Source organism: Salmo salar, chromosome 23, assembly GCF_965601325.2.
Source record: "Salmo salar chromosome 23, fSalSal1, whole genome shotgun sequence".
Classification (NCBI taxonomy): Eukaryota; Metazoa; Chordata; class Actinopteri; order Salmoniformes; family Salmonidae; genus Salmo; species Salmo salar.
This window is the reverse complement of record NC_138313.1, coordinates 1,663,336-1,677,414: the sequence shown is the minus strand read 5'-3', so window position 1 is coordinate 1,677,414 and position 14,079 is coordinate 1,663,336. Positions and strand designations below refer to the sequence as shown.

The following is a 14,079-nucleotide window of genomic DNA, read 5'->3' as shown; positions in this document are numbered from 1 at the left end:
GGCGAGAATCCGTCTCCGCACCACGTGCTCTCACCACTGGTGTCCCCCAGGGCTCAGTTCTAGGCACTCTCCTATTCTCGCTATACACCAAGTCACTTGGCTCTGTTATATCCTCACATGGTCTCTCCTATCATTGCTACGCAGACGACACACAATTAATCTTCTCCTTTCCCCCTTCTGATAACCAGGTGGCGAATCGCATCTCTGCATGTCTGGCAGACATATCAGTGTGGATGACGGATCACCACCTAAAGCTGAACCTCGGCAAGACGGAGCTGCTCTTCCTCCCGGGGAAGGACTGCCCTTTCCATGATCTCGCCATCACGGTGGACAACTCCATTGTGTCCTCCTCCCAGAGTGCTAAGAGCCTCGGCGTGACCCTGGACAACACCCTGTCGTTCTCCGCTAACATCAAGGCGGTGACCCGATCCTGTAGGTTCAGCTATACAACATTCACAGAGTACGACCCTGCCTTACACAGGAAGCGGCGCAGGTCCTAATCCAGGCACTTGTCATCTCCCGTCTGGATTACTGCAAACTCCCTGTTGGCGGGGCTCCCTGCCTGTGCCATTAAACCCCTACAACTCATCCAGAATGCCGCAGCCCGTCTGGTGTTCAACCTTTCCAAGTTCTCTCACGTCACCCCGCTCCTCCGCACACTCCACTGGCTTCCAGTTGAAGCTCGCTTCTGCTACAAGACCATGGTGCTTGCCTACGGAGCTGTGAGGGGAACGGCACCTCCGTACCTTCAGGCTCTGATCAGGCCCTACACCCAAACAAGGGCACTGCGTTCATCCACCTCTGGCCTGCTGGCCCCCCTACCTCTGCGGAAGCACAGTTCCCGCTCAGCCCAGTCAAAACTGTTCGCTGCTCTGGCACCCCAATGGTAGAACAAGCTCCCTCACGACGCCAGGACAGCGGAGTCAATCACCACCTCCTGTAGACACCTGAAACCCCACCTCTTTAAGGAATACCTGGGATAGGATAAAGTAATCCTTCTAACCCCCCCCCCCCAAAAAAAAATATATAGATGTACTATTGTAAAGTGGTAGTTCCACTGGATATCATAAGGTGAATGCACCAATTTGTAAGTCGCTCTGGATAAGAGCGTCTGCTAAATGACGTAAATGTAAATGTAAATGGGGATAAGAGTGTGCATAGTGTGATTATAGATCAGAGGCCACTCTCTGAGGTGTAAATATACAATTCAACTGTGAATGTTAATCATGTTTTATTTTCTTTATAAGCAATTTCAAAGTTTCTATAATGTGGAACAGTATGGAGAAACTATTAAATAAGGAGAGACTGTTAGATTATAGCTTGAAATACTTGCTATACTAGAAGTTAATGATTAAAGGGAAAGGGAAAAAGGATACCTAGATTACATTTAAACTCAGCAAAAAAAAGAAACATCCTCTCACTGTCAACTGCGTTTATTTTCAGCAAACTTAACATATGTAAAGCATGAACATAAGATTCAACAACTGAGACATAAACGGAACAAGTTCCACAGGCATGTGACTAACAGAAATGGAATATTGTGTCCCTGAACAAAGGGGGAGTCAAAATCAAAAGTAACAGTCAGTATCTGATGTGGCCACCAGTTGCATTAAGTACTGCAGTGCATCTCCTCCTCATGGACTGCACCAGATTTGCCAGTTCTTGCTGTGAGATGTTACCCCACCCCACCCATTTCTGGGGAGAATGGCCCTAGCCCTCACCCTCCGATCCAACAGGTCCCAGACGTACTCAATGGGATTGAGATCTGGGCTCTTCGCTGGCCATGGCAGAACACTGACATTCCTGTCTTGCAGGAAATCATGCACAGAACGAGCCGTATGGCTGGTGGCATTGTCATGCTGGAGGGTCATGTCAGGATGAGCCTGCAGGAAGGGTACCACATGAGGGAGGAGGATGTCTTCCCTGTAACGCACAGTGTTGAGATTGCCTGCAATGACAACAAGCTCAATCCAATGATGCTGTGACACACCGCCCCAGAACATGACGGACTCTCCACCTCCAAATCGATCCCGCTCCAGAGTACAGGCCTCGGTGTAACGCTCATTCCTTTGACGATAAACGCAAATTCGACCATCACCCCTGGTGAGACAAAACCGCGACTCGTCAGTGAAGAGCACTTTTTGCCAGTCCTGTCTGGTCCAGCAACGGTGGGTTTGTGTCCATAGGCGACGTTGTTGCTGGTGATGTCTGGTGAGGACCTGCCTTACAACAGGCCTACAAGCCCTCAGTCCAGCCTCTCTCAGCCTATTGCGGACAGTCTGAGCACTGATGGAGGGATTGTGCATTCCTGGTGTAACTCGGGCAGTTGTTGTTGCCATCCTGTACCTGTACCGCAGGTGTGATGTTCGGATGTACCGATCCTGTGCACGTGTTGTTGCACGTGGTCTGCCACTGCAAGGACGATCAGCTGTCCGTCCTGTCTCCCTGTAGCGCTGTCTTAGACGTCGCACAGTACGGACATTGCAATTTATTGCCCTGGCCACATCTGCAGTCCTCATGCCTCGTTGCACCATGCCTAAGGCACGTTCACGCAGATGAGCAGGGACCCTGGGTATCTTTCTTTTGGGTTTTTTCAGAGTCAAGAGAAAGGCCTCTTTAGTGTCCTAAGTTTTCATAACTGTGACCTTAATTGCCTACCGTCTGTAAGCTGTTAGTGTCTTAACGACCATTCCACAGGTGCATGTTCATTAATTGTTTATGGTTCATTGAACAAGCATGGGAAACCGTGTTTAAACCCTTTACAATGAAGATCTCTGAAGTTATTTGGATTTTTACAAATTATCTTTGAAAGACAGGGTCCTGAAAAAGGGCAGTTTCTTTTTTTGCTGAGTTTATAAGGAATGTATATGGTGGGGTCAATGAGTAAAGCCAGTGTGTCTATGTATGCGGATGACTCAACACCATACACGTCAGCTACCACAGCGATTGAAATAATTGCAACAGTTAGTTTCAGAATGCGTGGCAAGGAATAAGTTAGATAAAAATACACCTTATGGAACAGCAGGAACTGTGAAGCAACACAAACATAGGCACAGACACATGCATACAAACACACAATAACATAGGCACTATACACACACACGTATATGTGGATTTTGTGTTGCCTTGGCAGCAGCTAATGGGGATCCATAATAAATACAAATACAAATGGAGGGTGGATAAGAACTAGCGGTCTGGAAAGTTACTGAGTGAGGGAAAAGGCAATCACTTGGTTTTGGTCACTGATATGGTTGGATAGCTGTGGATTAGTGAGGAATGTGGGCCGAGGTCAGATGAAGTGAGAAGGAACAGTTTTATTACACATCACTTAACCTGATATGGTTAGGGGGCAGTATTTTCACGGCCGGATGAAAAAACATACCCGATTTAAACTGCATATTATTAGTAGATTTGGATAGAAAACACTCTGAAGTTTCTAAAACTGTTTGAATGGTGTCTGTGAGTATAACAGAAGTCATATGGCAGGCAAAAACCTGAGAAAAAGTCAACCAGGAAGTGTAGGATCTGAGAAATGTAGTCCTTCTTTCTAGTCCCTTTCGAAACTACAGTATCTGTGCTGTTACGTTGCACTTTCTAAGGCTTCCATTGGCTGTCTAAAGCCTTCAGAAAGTGGATTGAGCCTTCTCCTGTCTCTGGGCAGAGTATAGGAGCTCAGTTACTGAGTGGTCTGCCTGAGGACAAAGAGATTGATTATGCGCGTTCCCGCGAGCACGCTGTTTTTTATTTTTCTCCTTGAATGAATACACTATTGTCCGGTTGGAATATTATCGCAATTTTACGTAAAAAATCCCATAAAAATTGATTTTAAACAGCGTTTGACATGCTTCTAAGTACGGTAATGGAACATTTTGACTTTTTGTGTCTTGAATTGCGCTCGCGCGTTACCCTTTGGATAGTGACCTGAACGCACGAACAAAACGGAGGTATTTGGACATAACTATGGATTATTTCGAACAAAAACAACATTTCTTGTGGAAGTAGCAGTCCTGGGAGTGCATTCTGATGAAGATCAGCAAAGGTAATACAATATTTCTAATACTAATTCTGAGTTTAGGTTGCCCCGAACTTGGCGGGTGTCTGAATAGCTCGCCGTGATGGCGAGCTATGTACTCAGAATATTGAAAAATGTGCTTTCGCCAAAAAGCTATTTTAAACTCTGACACAGCGATTGCATAAAGGAGTTCTGTATCTATAATTCTTAAAATAATTGTTATGTATTTTGTCAACATTTATGATGAGTATTTTTGTAAATTCACCGGAAGTTTTTGGTGGGAATACATTTTCTGAACATCACGCGCCAATGTAAAAAGCTGTTTTTGGATATAAATATGAACTTGAATGAACAAAACATACATGTATTGTATAACATAATGTCCTAGGAGTGTCATCTGATGAAGATCATCAAAGGTTAGTGCTTCGTTTAGCTGTGTTTTGGGTTTTATTGACATATATGCGTGCTTGGAAAATTGCTGTGTGGTTATTTTGGTCCATGTACTCTCCTAACATAATCTAATGTTTTGCTTTCGCTGTAAAGCCTTTTTGAAATCGGACAACGTGGTTGGATTCAGGAGAGGTTTATCTTTCAAATGGTGTAAAATAGTCGTATGTTTGAGAAAATTGAATTGTGGTATTTTAGTTGTTTTTGTATTTCGCACCATGCGATCCCATTGGCTGTTGGCTAAGAAGTTAACTTCCCTCCTAGCAACAGATATGTATTGGCTGTCTTAATGTGGAAGGAGGAGACTGTGCTGGTGGAAAAATGTCTTTGTCTTTTCAGCTGTTTGACCCATTGGGTGAATGAACTTGATTTGAGCTTTGACTAGTTGTCTGTTAGGTTATGACAAACTAACACTAGTGTCCAAAACACAGCGAAGGCAGGTCACCAGCAAAAACACAGTAAAGGCTGGTCACCAGAAAAACCAGCAACTATACTGGACCAGCCTATGATGGTCTATGCTGAACTCACGATACAATGCAGCCAAATTATTGTTGTACTTATGCAACTTCACTTTTTCAAAGTCCATGAGAAGTAAGAAACTTTATACAGTGTTTGTTTACAATTAGATAGAAGTAAAAACAAGGTTATATTTTGGGTACTGATGGGGTAAGACAGTTGAACTAAGTTCATGAGCATTTATAAGTTCTATTCTTTAAGGATCACAGGGTATATATCATTAATTTAAAAGTAAAGTAAAACAAAGGATGTAGCAATTGCAGATTGCACCTTTTAACATCTTAACCTATTTGGGCTTGCGTCCCACCTACTCAACAGCCAGTGGAATCCCGTGGCGCGATATTCAAATACCTTAGAAATGCTATTACTTCAATTTCTCTAAAATATGACTATTTTACACCATTTTAAAGACAAGACTCTCGTTAATCTAACCACACTGTCCGATTTCAAAAAGGCTTTACAACGAAAGTAAAACATTAGATTATGTCAGCAGAGTACCCAGCCAGAAATAATCAGACACCCATTTTTCAAGCTAGCATATAATGTCACAAAAACCAAAACCACAGCTAAATGCAGCACTAACCTTTGATGATCTTCATCAGATGACACTCCTAGGACATTATGTTATACAATACATGCATGTTTTGTTCAATCAAGTTCATATTTATATCAAAAAACAGCTTTTTACATTAGCATGTGACTATCATGTGACTAGCATTCCCACCGAACACTTCCGGTGAATTTACTAAATTACTCACGATAAACGTTCACAAAAAACATAACAATTATTTTAAGAATTATAGATACAGAACTCCTTTATGCAATCGCTATGTCCGATTTTAAAATAGCTTTTCGGTGAAAGCATATTTTGCAATATTCTGAGTAGATAGCCCTATTTTGACACCCACCAAGTTTGGCACTCACCAAACTCAGATTTACTATAAGAAAAATTGGATTACCTTTGCTGTTCTTCATCAGAATGCACTCCCAGGACTTTTACTTCAATAACAAATGTTGGTTTGGTTCCAAATAATCCATAGTTATATCCAAATAGCGGCGTTTTGTTCGTGCGTTCAAGACACTATCCGAAGGGTAAAGAAGGGTGACGCGTCCGGCACGTTTCGTGACAAAAAAAATCGAAATATTCCGTTACCGTACTTCGAAGCATGTCAACGCTGTTTACAATCAATTTTTATGCAATTTTTCCGACCGGGAGTCGTTGTTTTCGTTCAAAGAGAGAGAAAGTAAACATGGTGGATTCTCGTGCACGAGCGCCCCAGTCTCATTGTTCTCAGATCGACCACTATCCAAATGCGCTACTGTTTTTCAGCCATGGCCTGCAAAGTCATCATTCAATGTTCTGGCGCCTTCTGAGAGCCTATGGGAGCGTTAGAAAATGTCACGTTATGCCAGAGATCCCCTGTTTTGGATAGAGATGATCAAGAAGACCAAGAAATAGTCAGAGAGAGCGCTTCCTGTTTGGAATCTTCTCAGGTTTTGGCCTGGCAAATGAGTTCTGTTATACTCACAGACACCATTCAAACAGTTTTAGAAACTTTAGGGTGTTTCCTATCCAAATCAAACAATTATATGCATATTCTAGTTACTGGGCAGGAGTAGTAACCAGATTAAATCGGGTACGTTTTTTATCCGGCCGTGCAAATACTGCCCCCTATCCCCAACAGGTTAACTTACTTATCATTGTCCTCGTCCAGCGCAACCCTCTCAAAGTGGAGGTGAAGCCTGTGTCCCTCCTTGGCCTCCAGTAGCCAATGGCAGCTCAGATTATTGCTGTTGCTATGGTTACTCGTAGATGGAGGAGGCGGCGAGAAGATTCTACCCACGGTCGCATTTCGGATCCACCCTCCACATGACACAGCTAACAGTTGGGAAGAACAATCAAGAGTCATCAGTTATATACTGGCGTTGGGGCCAGCCACAGAAACATCAGCACTTCCCTCAACTGTGTGAGATGTGGGGCCTTCCATGGACAAACAATTTCCAATGAGCTCACAGTACCCATACTGGCCACAACAAAGCTGCATTGTCCGTTTCAGGAAACACATTTTCTGTGCAGGCCAGACAATTGTTGTATCCTATTGACATGGTCAAAGATTCTACAGTCAGAAGATAGCGAACACTAACCCACACACTGAGGTTCAGGAGAGCTCCAATGGGGTTGAGTCATGTTCAAGCAGTTGGCTACCTCGTGGCCCCTGACCTGGAAGCCAGGGTCACAGTGGAAGTGGGCCTGGCCTCCGGGGTGGATGTCCGTTACTGTCACACCCCCTCCCTCAGGAGAAAGAGGGAACAAGCAGGAGAGGAGGAAGGCTGTTGCATGTAGGACAGATTAAGGGAGTGAGAAAGATGGAGGAAAGAGAGAGTGCTACAGATCAATTGTACAAAACAAGGCAGGATGACATGTGAACAAACCATCACACTCAAAGCGCTCACTGGGGTGGAATACCTTTTATTTTATAAAAAGATATATATTTAACTAGACAAGTCAGCTAAGAACAAATTCTTATTTACAATAACGGCCTACCCTGGCCAAACCTGGACGATGCTGGGGCAATTGTGCGCCTCCTTATGGGACTCTTAATCACGGCCGGATGTGATACACCTTGATAATGTATTCATGCGAAATTTGAGTAGTTGTTTCATTTTTTGTTGTTGTATTAAACTAAAATAATCACCTCAAGTTTGATGTGCTTCCCCTCCTTGTTGTGGGCAACACCCTTATAAAACCATTGTATTGACTCAAACATGTTTTCTTGAAAAAGAAAAGACGCCACTCTGAATTTACCTTGATAGTGTAGGCTGAACACACCATGATCAGTCTGCCGGAGACTGCGGTAGTAAATCTGCACCTGATTGGTTGAGCTTCGAATCACCTGACCCTCACGCATCAGGGTCTCATTGGCTAAGAGTTCTGGTCCCGTCCCTCCATAGCCAAGGATAGTCAGGGACTCGTCCTTGGATAGGTTCACTTTCTTCACCTGGGGAGAGGGGAGATGGTGGACATCTAGTGATTCATTAAGGAATCATTGAGGAGTAAAAATGCCTAACACTGGTTAGTAACCAACATGTTTACATTATTCTAAACTGGTTCTACACAATGTCGAATGGATTTCACATGATGTATACTGCAACTGTTTGCTTGCAGAGGACTACAGGGGCGAAATGGGTACTCTTAGCAAACAGGTAGCTGGGGAATCCACACCCACCTACTTTTTCTTTCTCTTCTACCCCAATAGCCGGACACCGCTCTAGCCTGGTGGAAGTGTCTGCTCCCCACAGTCGACTGGCTGGTACTCTGCAGCAATCCCTCTCAGAAGGGGTCTCCCCCTTCCCTGGAGAATGGAGTTGGTGGGATGCTCCTGGATGACTTGGTGGATGTTCCTGTTCTCAATCCTACCAACCAGCCATGGAGATATAACACTTGCCGTGGAAATTGAAAGCAGTGTCCTCTGGCAACGGGGGCCTCCTTGGAGATGTTAAGCCCGGACCGGACACAGACTAGAAACAGCTTCGCCGCCCTGGATCTAGAGGTTCCGGCACCTTCTTCCCTGGGGGCTTCCAATTCGAGATCGGATCCAGAGGTACCTGCGCCTCTGTTGTCTGTTCCGTTTTCCTCTCCGGTGGCTTCTACCTCGGGTTCAGATCCACCGTGAGGCTGTCTGAGACGCCAGCCCATTCATCATCCACAATGGATACTACAGCTGGCTCCGACCCATCGGGCCCTTCGGTCCTCGAGGGTTTGCGAAATCAGTTGAGGCGAAAGAACGGATGCTCCTCCTCAGCCATTGCACCAGCTGTCGTCATTGCCAGTTTCACAGTAAAAAAAAAACTCTGTGCTATCCTGGAGTATGAGTACAGGACATTACAAGGCTGCTTTCGACCGTTCTACGACAGTTGCCGGGAGCTGACGCTGTCGTAGTCCATGTGGGGTCAAACAACATTAGGAGGGCTAGCTTGGAAATTCTCAAAATGGATTTTAAAGAACTGATTCTAGCAAGTGTGAAAGATTCAGCAGAATACTGGCATATGCCAATGGTGGAGGTGTTGCTGTTTATATTCAGAATCAAATTCCTGTAAAGCTTAGAGAGGATCTCGGCTTGACCGTTTGAGCAGACACATGCACATTTCTGGCCTGCTGGAGGTCATTTTGCAGGGCTCTGGCATTGCTCCTCCTGCTCCTCCTTGCACAAAGTCGGAGGTAGCGGTCCTGCTGCTGGGTTGTTGCCCTCCTACGGCCTCCTCCACATCTCCTGATGTACTGGCCTGTCTCCTGGTAGCGCCTCCATGCTCTGGACACTACGCTGACAGACACAGCAAACCTTCTTGCCACAGCTCACATTGATGTGCCATCCTGGATGAGCTGCACTACCTGAGCCACTTGTGTGGGTTGTAGACTCCGTCTCATGCTACCACTAGAGTGAAAGCACCGCCAGCATTCAAAAGTGACCAAAACATCAGCCAGGAAGCATAGGAACTGAGAAGTAGTCTGTGGTCACCACCTGCAGAACCACTCCTTTATTGGGGGTGTCTTGTTAATTGCCTATAATTTCCACCTGTTGTCTATTCCATTTGCACAACAGCATGTGAAATGTATTGTCAATCAGTGTTGCTTCCTAAGTGGACAGTTTGATTTCACAGAAGTGTGATTGACTTGGAGTTACATTGTGTTGTTTAAGTGTTCCCTTTATTTTTTTGAGCAGTGTATAAAGACATTATGGGAAAAAGGCAAACTCAGCTCCATCATTCATTCATCACAACAGCCACTGATATTGTCATTTACTTTAACAATTTTTTTAATTGGCAAGATTCGTAAACTTAGGCATGGCATGCCAGCAACAAATGCTGACAAGTATAACTGATCAAATTAGAAAAGACAAGCCTTGTAATTTTGAATTCTCTTAAGTTAGTGTGGAAGAGGTGAAAAAATGATTGTTGTCTATCAACAGTGACCAGCCACTGAGGTCTGACAACTTGGATGGAAAATGACTTAGGATAACAGTGGATGATATTGCCACTCATATTTGCCATATCTTAAATCTAAGCCGACTAGAAAGTGCGTTCCCTTAGGCCTGGAGGGAAGCAAAAGTAATTCCGCTACCCAAGAATAGTAAAGCCCGCTTTAATGGCTCAAATAGCTGACCAATCAGCCTGTAACCCTTAGTACAGTTTTGGAAAAAAAATAATTTTTTACCAAATACAATGCTATTTTACTGTAAAAAAATTGACAACAAACTTTCAGCACGCTCATAGGGAAGGACATTCAACAAGCACAGCACTTACACAAATGGCTGATAATAGGCTGAGAGAAACTGATGATAAAAAGAATGTGGGAGCTGTTTTGTTAGACTGCAGTGCGGCTTTTGAGATTATCGATCATAGTCTGTTGATGGAAAAACTCATGTGTTATGGCTTTACACCCCCTGCTATCAAATCAAATCAAATTTTATTGGTCACATACACATATTTAGCAAATGTTATTGCGGGTGTGGCGAAATGCTTGTGTAGTAGTATCTAACAGTACAGTAGCATCTAAAAACGAGTCACAACAATACACACATCTAAAAGTAAAATCATCTAATTAAGAAATATATAAATATTAGATCATGCAATGTTGGAGTGGCATTGACTAAAATACAGTAGAATAGAATACAGTATATACATATGACATGAGTCTTGCAGTATGTAAACATTATTAAAGTGACTAGTGTTGCATTATTAAAGTGGCCAGTGATTACAAGTCTATGTATATAGGGGACCAGCCTCTAAGGTGCAGGGTTGCTTAACCGGGTGGAAGCCGGCTAGTGATGGCTAATTAACAGTCTGATGGCCTTAAGATAGAAGCTGTTTTTTATTCTTGGTCCTAGCTTTAATGCACCTGTACTGACCTTGCCTTCTGGATGATAGAGGGGTGAACAGGCCGTGGCTCAGGTGGTTGATGTCCTTGATGATCTTTTTGGCCTTCCTGTCACTTCAGGTGCTGTTTGTTTTGTTGACGTTGAGTGAGAGGTTATTTTCCTGGCACCACTCTCCCAGGAACCTCACCTCCTCCCTGTAGACTCTCTCGTCATTGTTGGCAATCAGGCCTACTACTGTTGTGTCGTCTGCAAACTTGATGATGGAGTTGGAGGCGTGTCATGGATGAACAGGGAGTACAGGAAAGTGCTGAGCATGCGCCCTTGTGGGGCAACTGTGTTGAGGATAAACGAAGTGGAGGTGTTGTTTCCTACCATCACCACCTGGGGGCGGTCCGTCAAGAAGTCCAGGAGCCAGTTGTACAGCGCGGTGTTCAGACCCAGGGCTCCGAGCTTAATGATGAGCTTGGAGGGTACAATGATGTTGAATGCTGAGCTATAGTCAATGAATAGCATTCTTACAAAGGTTTTCCTCTTGCCCAGATGGGATGGGGCAGCGGCTGTGGATTTATTGGGCCGGAAAGCAAATTGAAGTTGGTCTAGGGTATCAGGTAAGGTAGAGGTGATATGATCCTTAACTAGCCTCTCAAAGCACTTCATGATGACAGAAGTGAGTGCTACGGGGCAATAGTCATTTAGCTCAGTTACCCTTGCTTTCTTGGATACAGGAACAATGGTGGACATATTGAAGCAAGTGGGGACAGCAGACTGGGATAGGGAGAGATTGAATATGTCCATAAATACTCCAGCCAGCTGGTCTGCGCGTGCTCTTAAGATGTGGCTAGGGATGCCGTCTGGGCCGGCAGCCTTGCGAGGGTTAACATGTTTAACCTGTTAGGGCTAGGGGGCAGCATTTGCACGTCTGGATAAAAAAAATGTACCCGATTTAATCTGGTTACTAATCCTACCCAGTAACTAGAATATGCATATACTTATTATATATGGATAGAAAACACTCTAAAGTTTCTAAAACTGTTTGAATGGTGTCTGTGAGTATAACAGAACTCATTTGGCAGGCAAAACCCTGAGACATTTTCTGACAGGAAGTGGATACCTGATGTGTTGTATTACCTTTAAACCTATCCCATTGAAAAACACAGGGGCTGAGGAATATTTTGGCACTTCCTATTGCTTCCACTAGATGTCACCAGCCTTTACAAAGTGTTTTGAGTCTTCTGGAGGGAGATCTGACCGAACAAGAGCCATGGAACGATGATGTCCCATTAGACACCTGGCGCGCGAGTTCATGTTGGGTACCCTCGTTCCAATACGTTATAAAAGAGTATGCATTCGTCCACCTTGAATATTATTCATGTTCTGGTTAAAAAAGGCCCTAATGATTTATGCTATACAACGTTTGACATGTTTGAACGAACGTAAATATATTTTTTCCCCTCGTTCATGACGAGAAGTCCGGCTGGCTTAGATCATGTGCTAACAAGACAGAGATTTTTGGACATAAATGATGAGCTTTTTTGAACAAAACTACATTCGTTATGGACCTGTGATACCTGGAAGTGACATCTGATGAAGAGAATCAAAGGTAATGGATTATTTACATAGTATTTTCGATTTTAGATCTCCCCAACATGACGTCTAGTCTGTATCGCAACGCGTATTTTTCTGGGCGCAGTGCTCAGATTATTGCAAAGTGTGATTTCCCAGTAAGGTTATTTTTAAATCTGGCAAGTTGATTGCGTTCAAGAGATGTAAATCTATAATTCTTTAAATGACAATATAATATTTTACCAATGTTTTCTAATTTAAATTATTTAATTTGTGACGCTGACTTGACTGCCGGTTATTGGAGGGAAACGATTTCCTCAACATCAATGCCATAGTAAAACGCTGTTTTTGGATATAAATATGAACTTGATAGAACTAAAAATGCATGCATTGTCTAACATAATGTCCTAGGAGTGTCATCTGATGGAGATTGTAAAAGGTTAGTGCATCATTTTAGCTGGTTTTATGGTTTTGGTGACCCTGTCTTTGACTTGACAAAACATTACACACAACTCTTGTAAATGTACTGTCCTAACATACTCTAAATTTATGCTTTCGCCGTAAAACCTTTTTGAAATCGTAAAACGTGGTTAGATTAAGGAGATGTTTATCTTTCAAAGGGTGTAAAATAGTTGTATGTTTGAAAAATTTGAATTTTGACATTTATTTGGATTCAAATTTGCCGCTCTTGAAATGCACCTGCTGTTGATGGAGTGCACCACGGGTGGCACGCTAGCGTCCCACCTAGCCCATAGAGGTTAAATGTCTTACTCACATCAGCCACGGAGAAGGAGAGCCACAGTCCTTGGTAGCGGCCCACGTTGGTGGCACTGTGTTATCCTCAAAGCGGGCGAAGAAGGTGTTTAGCTTGTCCGGGAGAAAGACGTCGGGTCTGCGATGTGGCTGGTTTTCCTTTTGTAGTCCGTGATTGGCTGTAGATCCTGCCACATATGTCTCATGTCTGTGCCGTTGAATTGCGACTCCGCTTTGTCTCTGTACTGACGTTTTGCCTGTTTGATTGCCTTACGGAGGGAATAACTACACTGTATGTATTCAGCCATATTGCCAGTCACCTTGCCATGGTTAAATGCGGTGGTTCGCGCTTTCCGTTTTGCGTGAATGCTGCCATCTATACACAGTTTCTGGTTTGGTTAGGTTTTAATAGTCACAGTGGGTAGAACATCTAAACACTTCCTGATGAACTCACTCACCGTATCCGTGTATTTGTCGATGTTATTCTCAGAGGCTACCCATAACATATCCCAGTTCGCGTGATCAAAACAATCTTGAAGTATGGATTCCGATTGGTCAGACCAGCTTTGACTAGACCCTATCTTGGAAACTTCCTGTTTGAGTTACTGCCTATAGGAAGGGGGTAGCAAAATGGAGTCGTGATCAGATTTGCCGAAGGGAGGGTGGTGGAGGGGCTAGTAGGCATTTCGAAAAGTTGAGTAGCAGTGGTCCAATGTTTTACCAGCGTACTACAGTCAATGTGTTGGTAGAACTTCGGTTGTGTTTTCCTCAAATTTGCTTTGTTAACCTCACTAGGGTAGGGGGCACTATTTTCACCTCCGGATGAAAAGCGTGCCCAAAGTAAACTGCCTGCTACTCAGGCCCAGAAGCTAGGATATGCATATAATTGGTAGATTTGGATAGAAAACACTC

At 43.8% G+C, this 14,079-nt stretch overlaps 1 protein-coding gene across 3 annotated transcripts in view; it reads right to left on the bottom strand.

Annotated features, from left to right (window-relative positions):
• The window catches only part of LOC106583888 (seizure protein 6 homolog), a 133,766-nt gene that overhangs the window by 68,677 nt on the left and 51,010 nt on the right, over nt 1–14,079 (bottom strand). For all 3 annotated transcript variants that reach the window (XM_014168513.3, XM_014168514.3, XM_014168512.3), the window contains 3 exons: nt 7,782–7,974; nt 7,121–7,306; nt 6,671–6,854 (listed from right to left, as the gene is read on the bottom strand). In XM_014168513.3, coding sequence (XP_014023988.1) covers nt 6,671–6,854; nt 7,121–7,306; nt 7,782–7,974 — 563 coding nt within the window. The remainder of the gene's footprint in view (nt 1–6,670; nt 6,855–7,120; nt 7,307–7,781; nt 7,975–14,079) is intronic.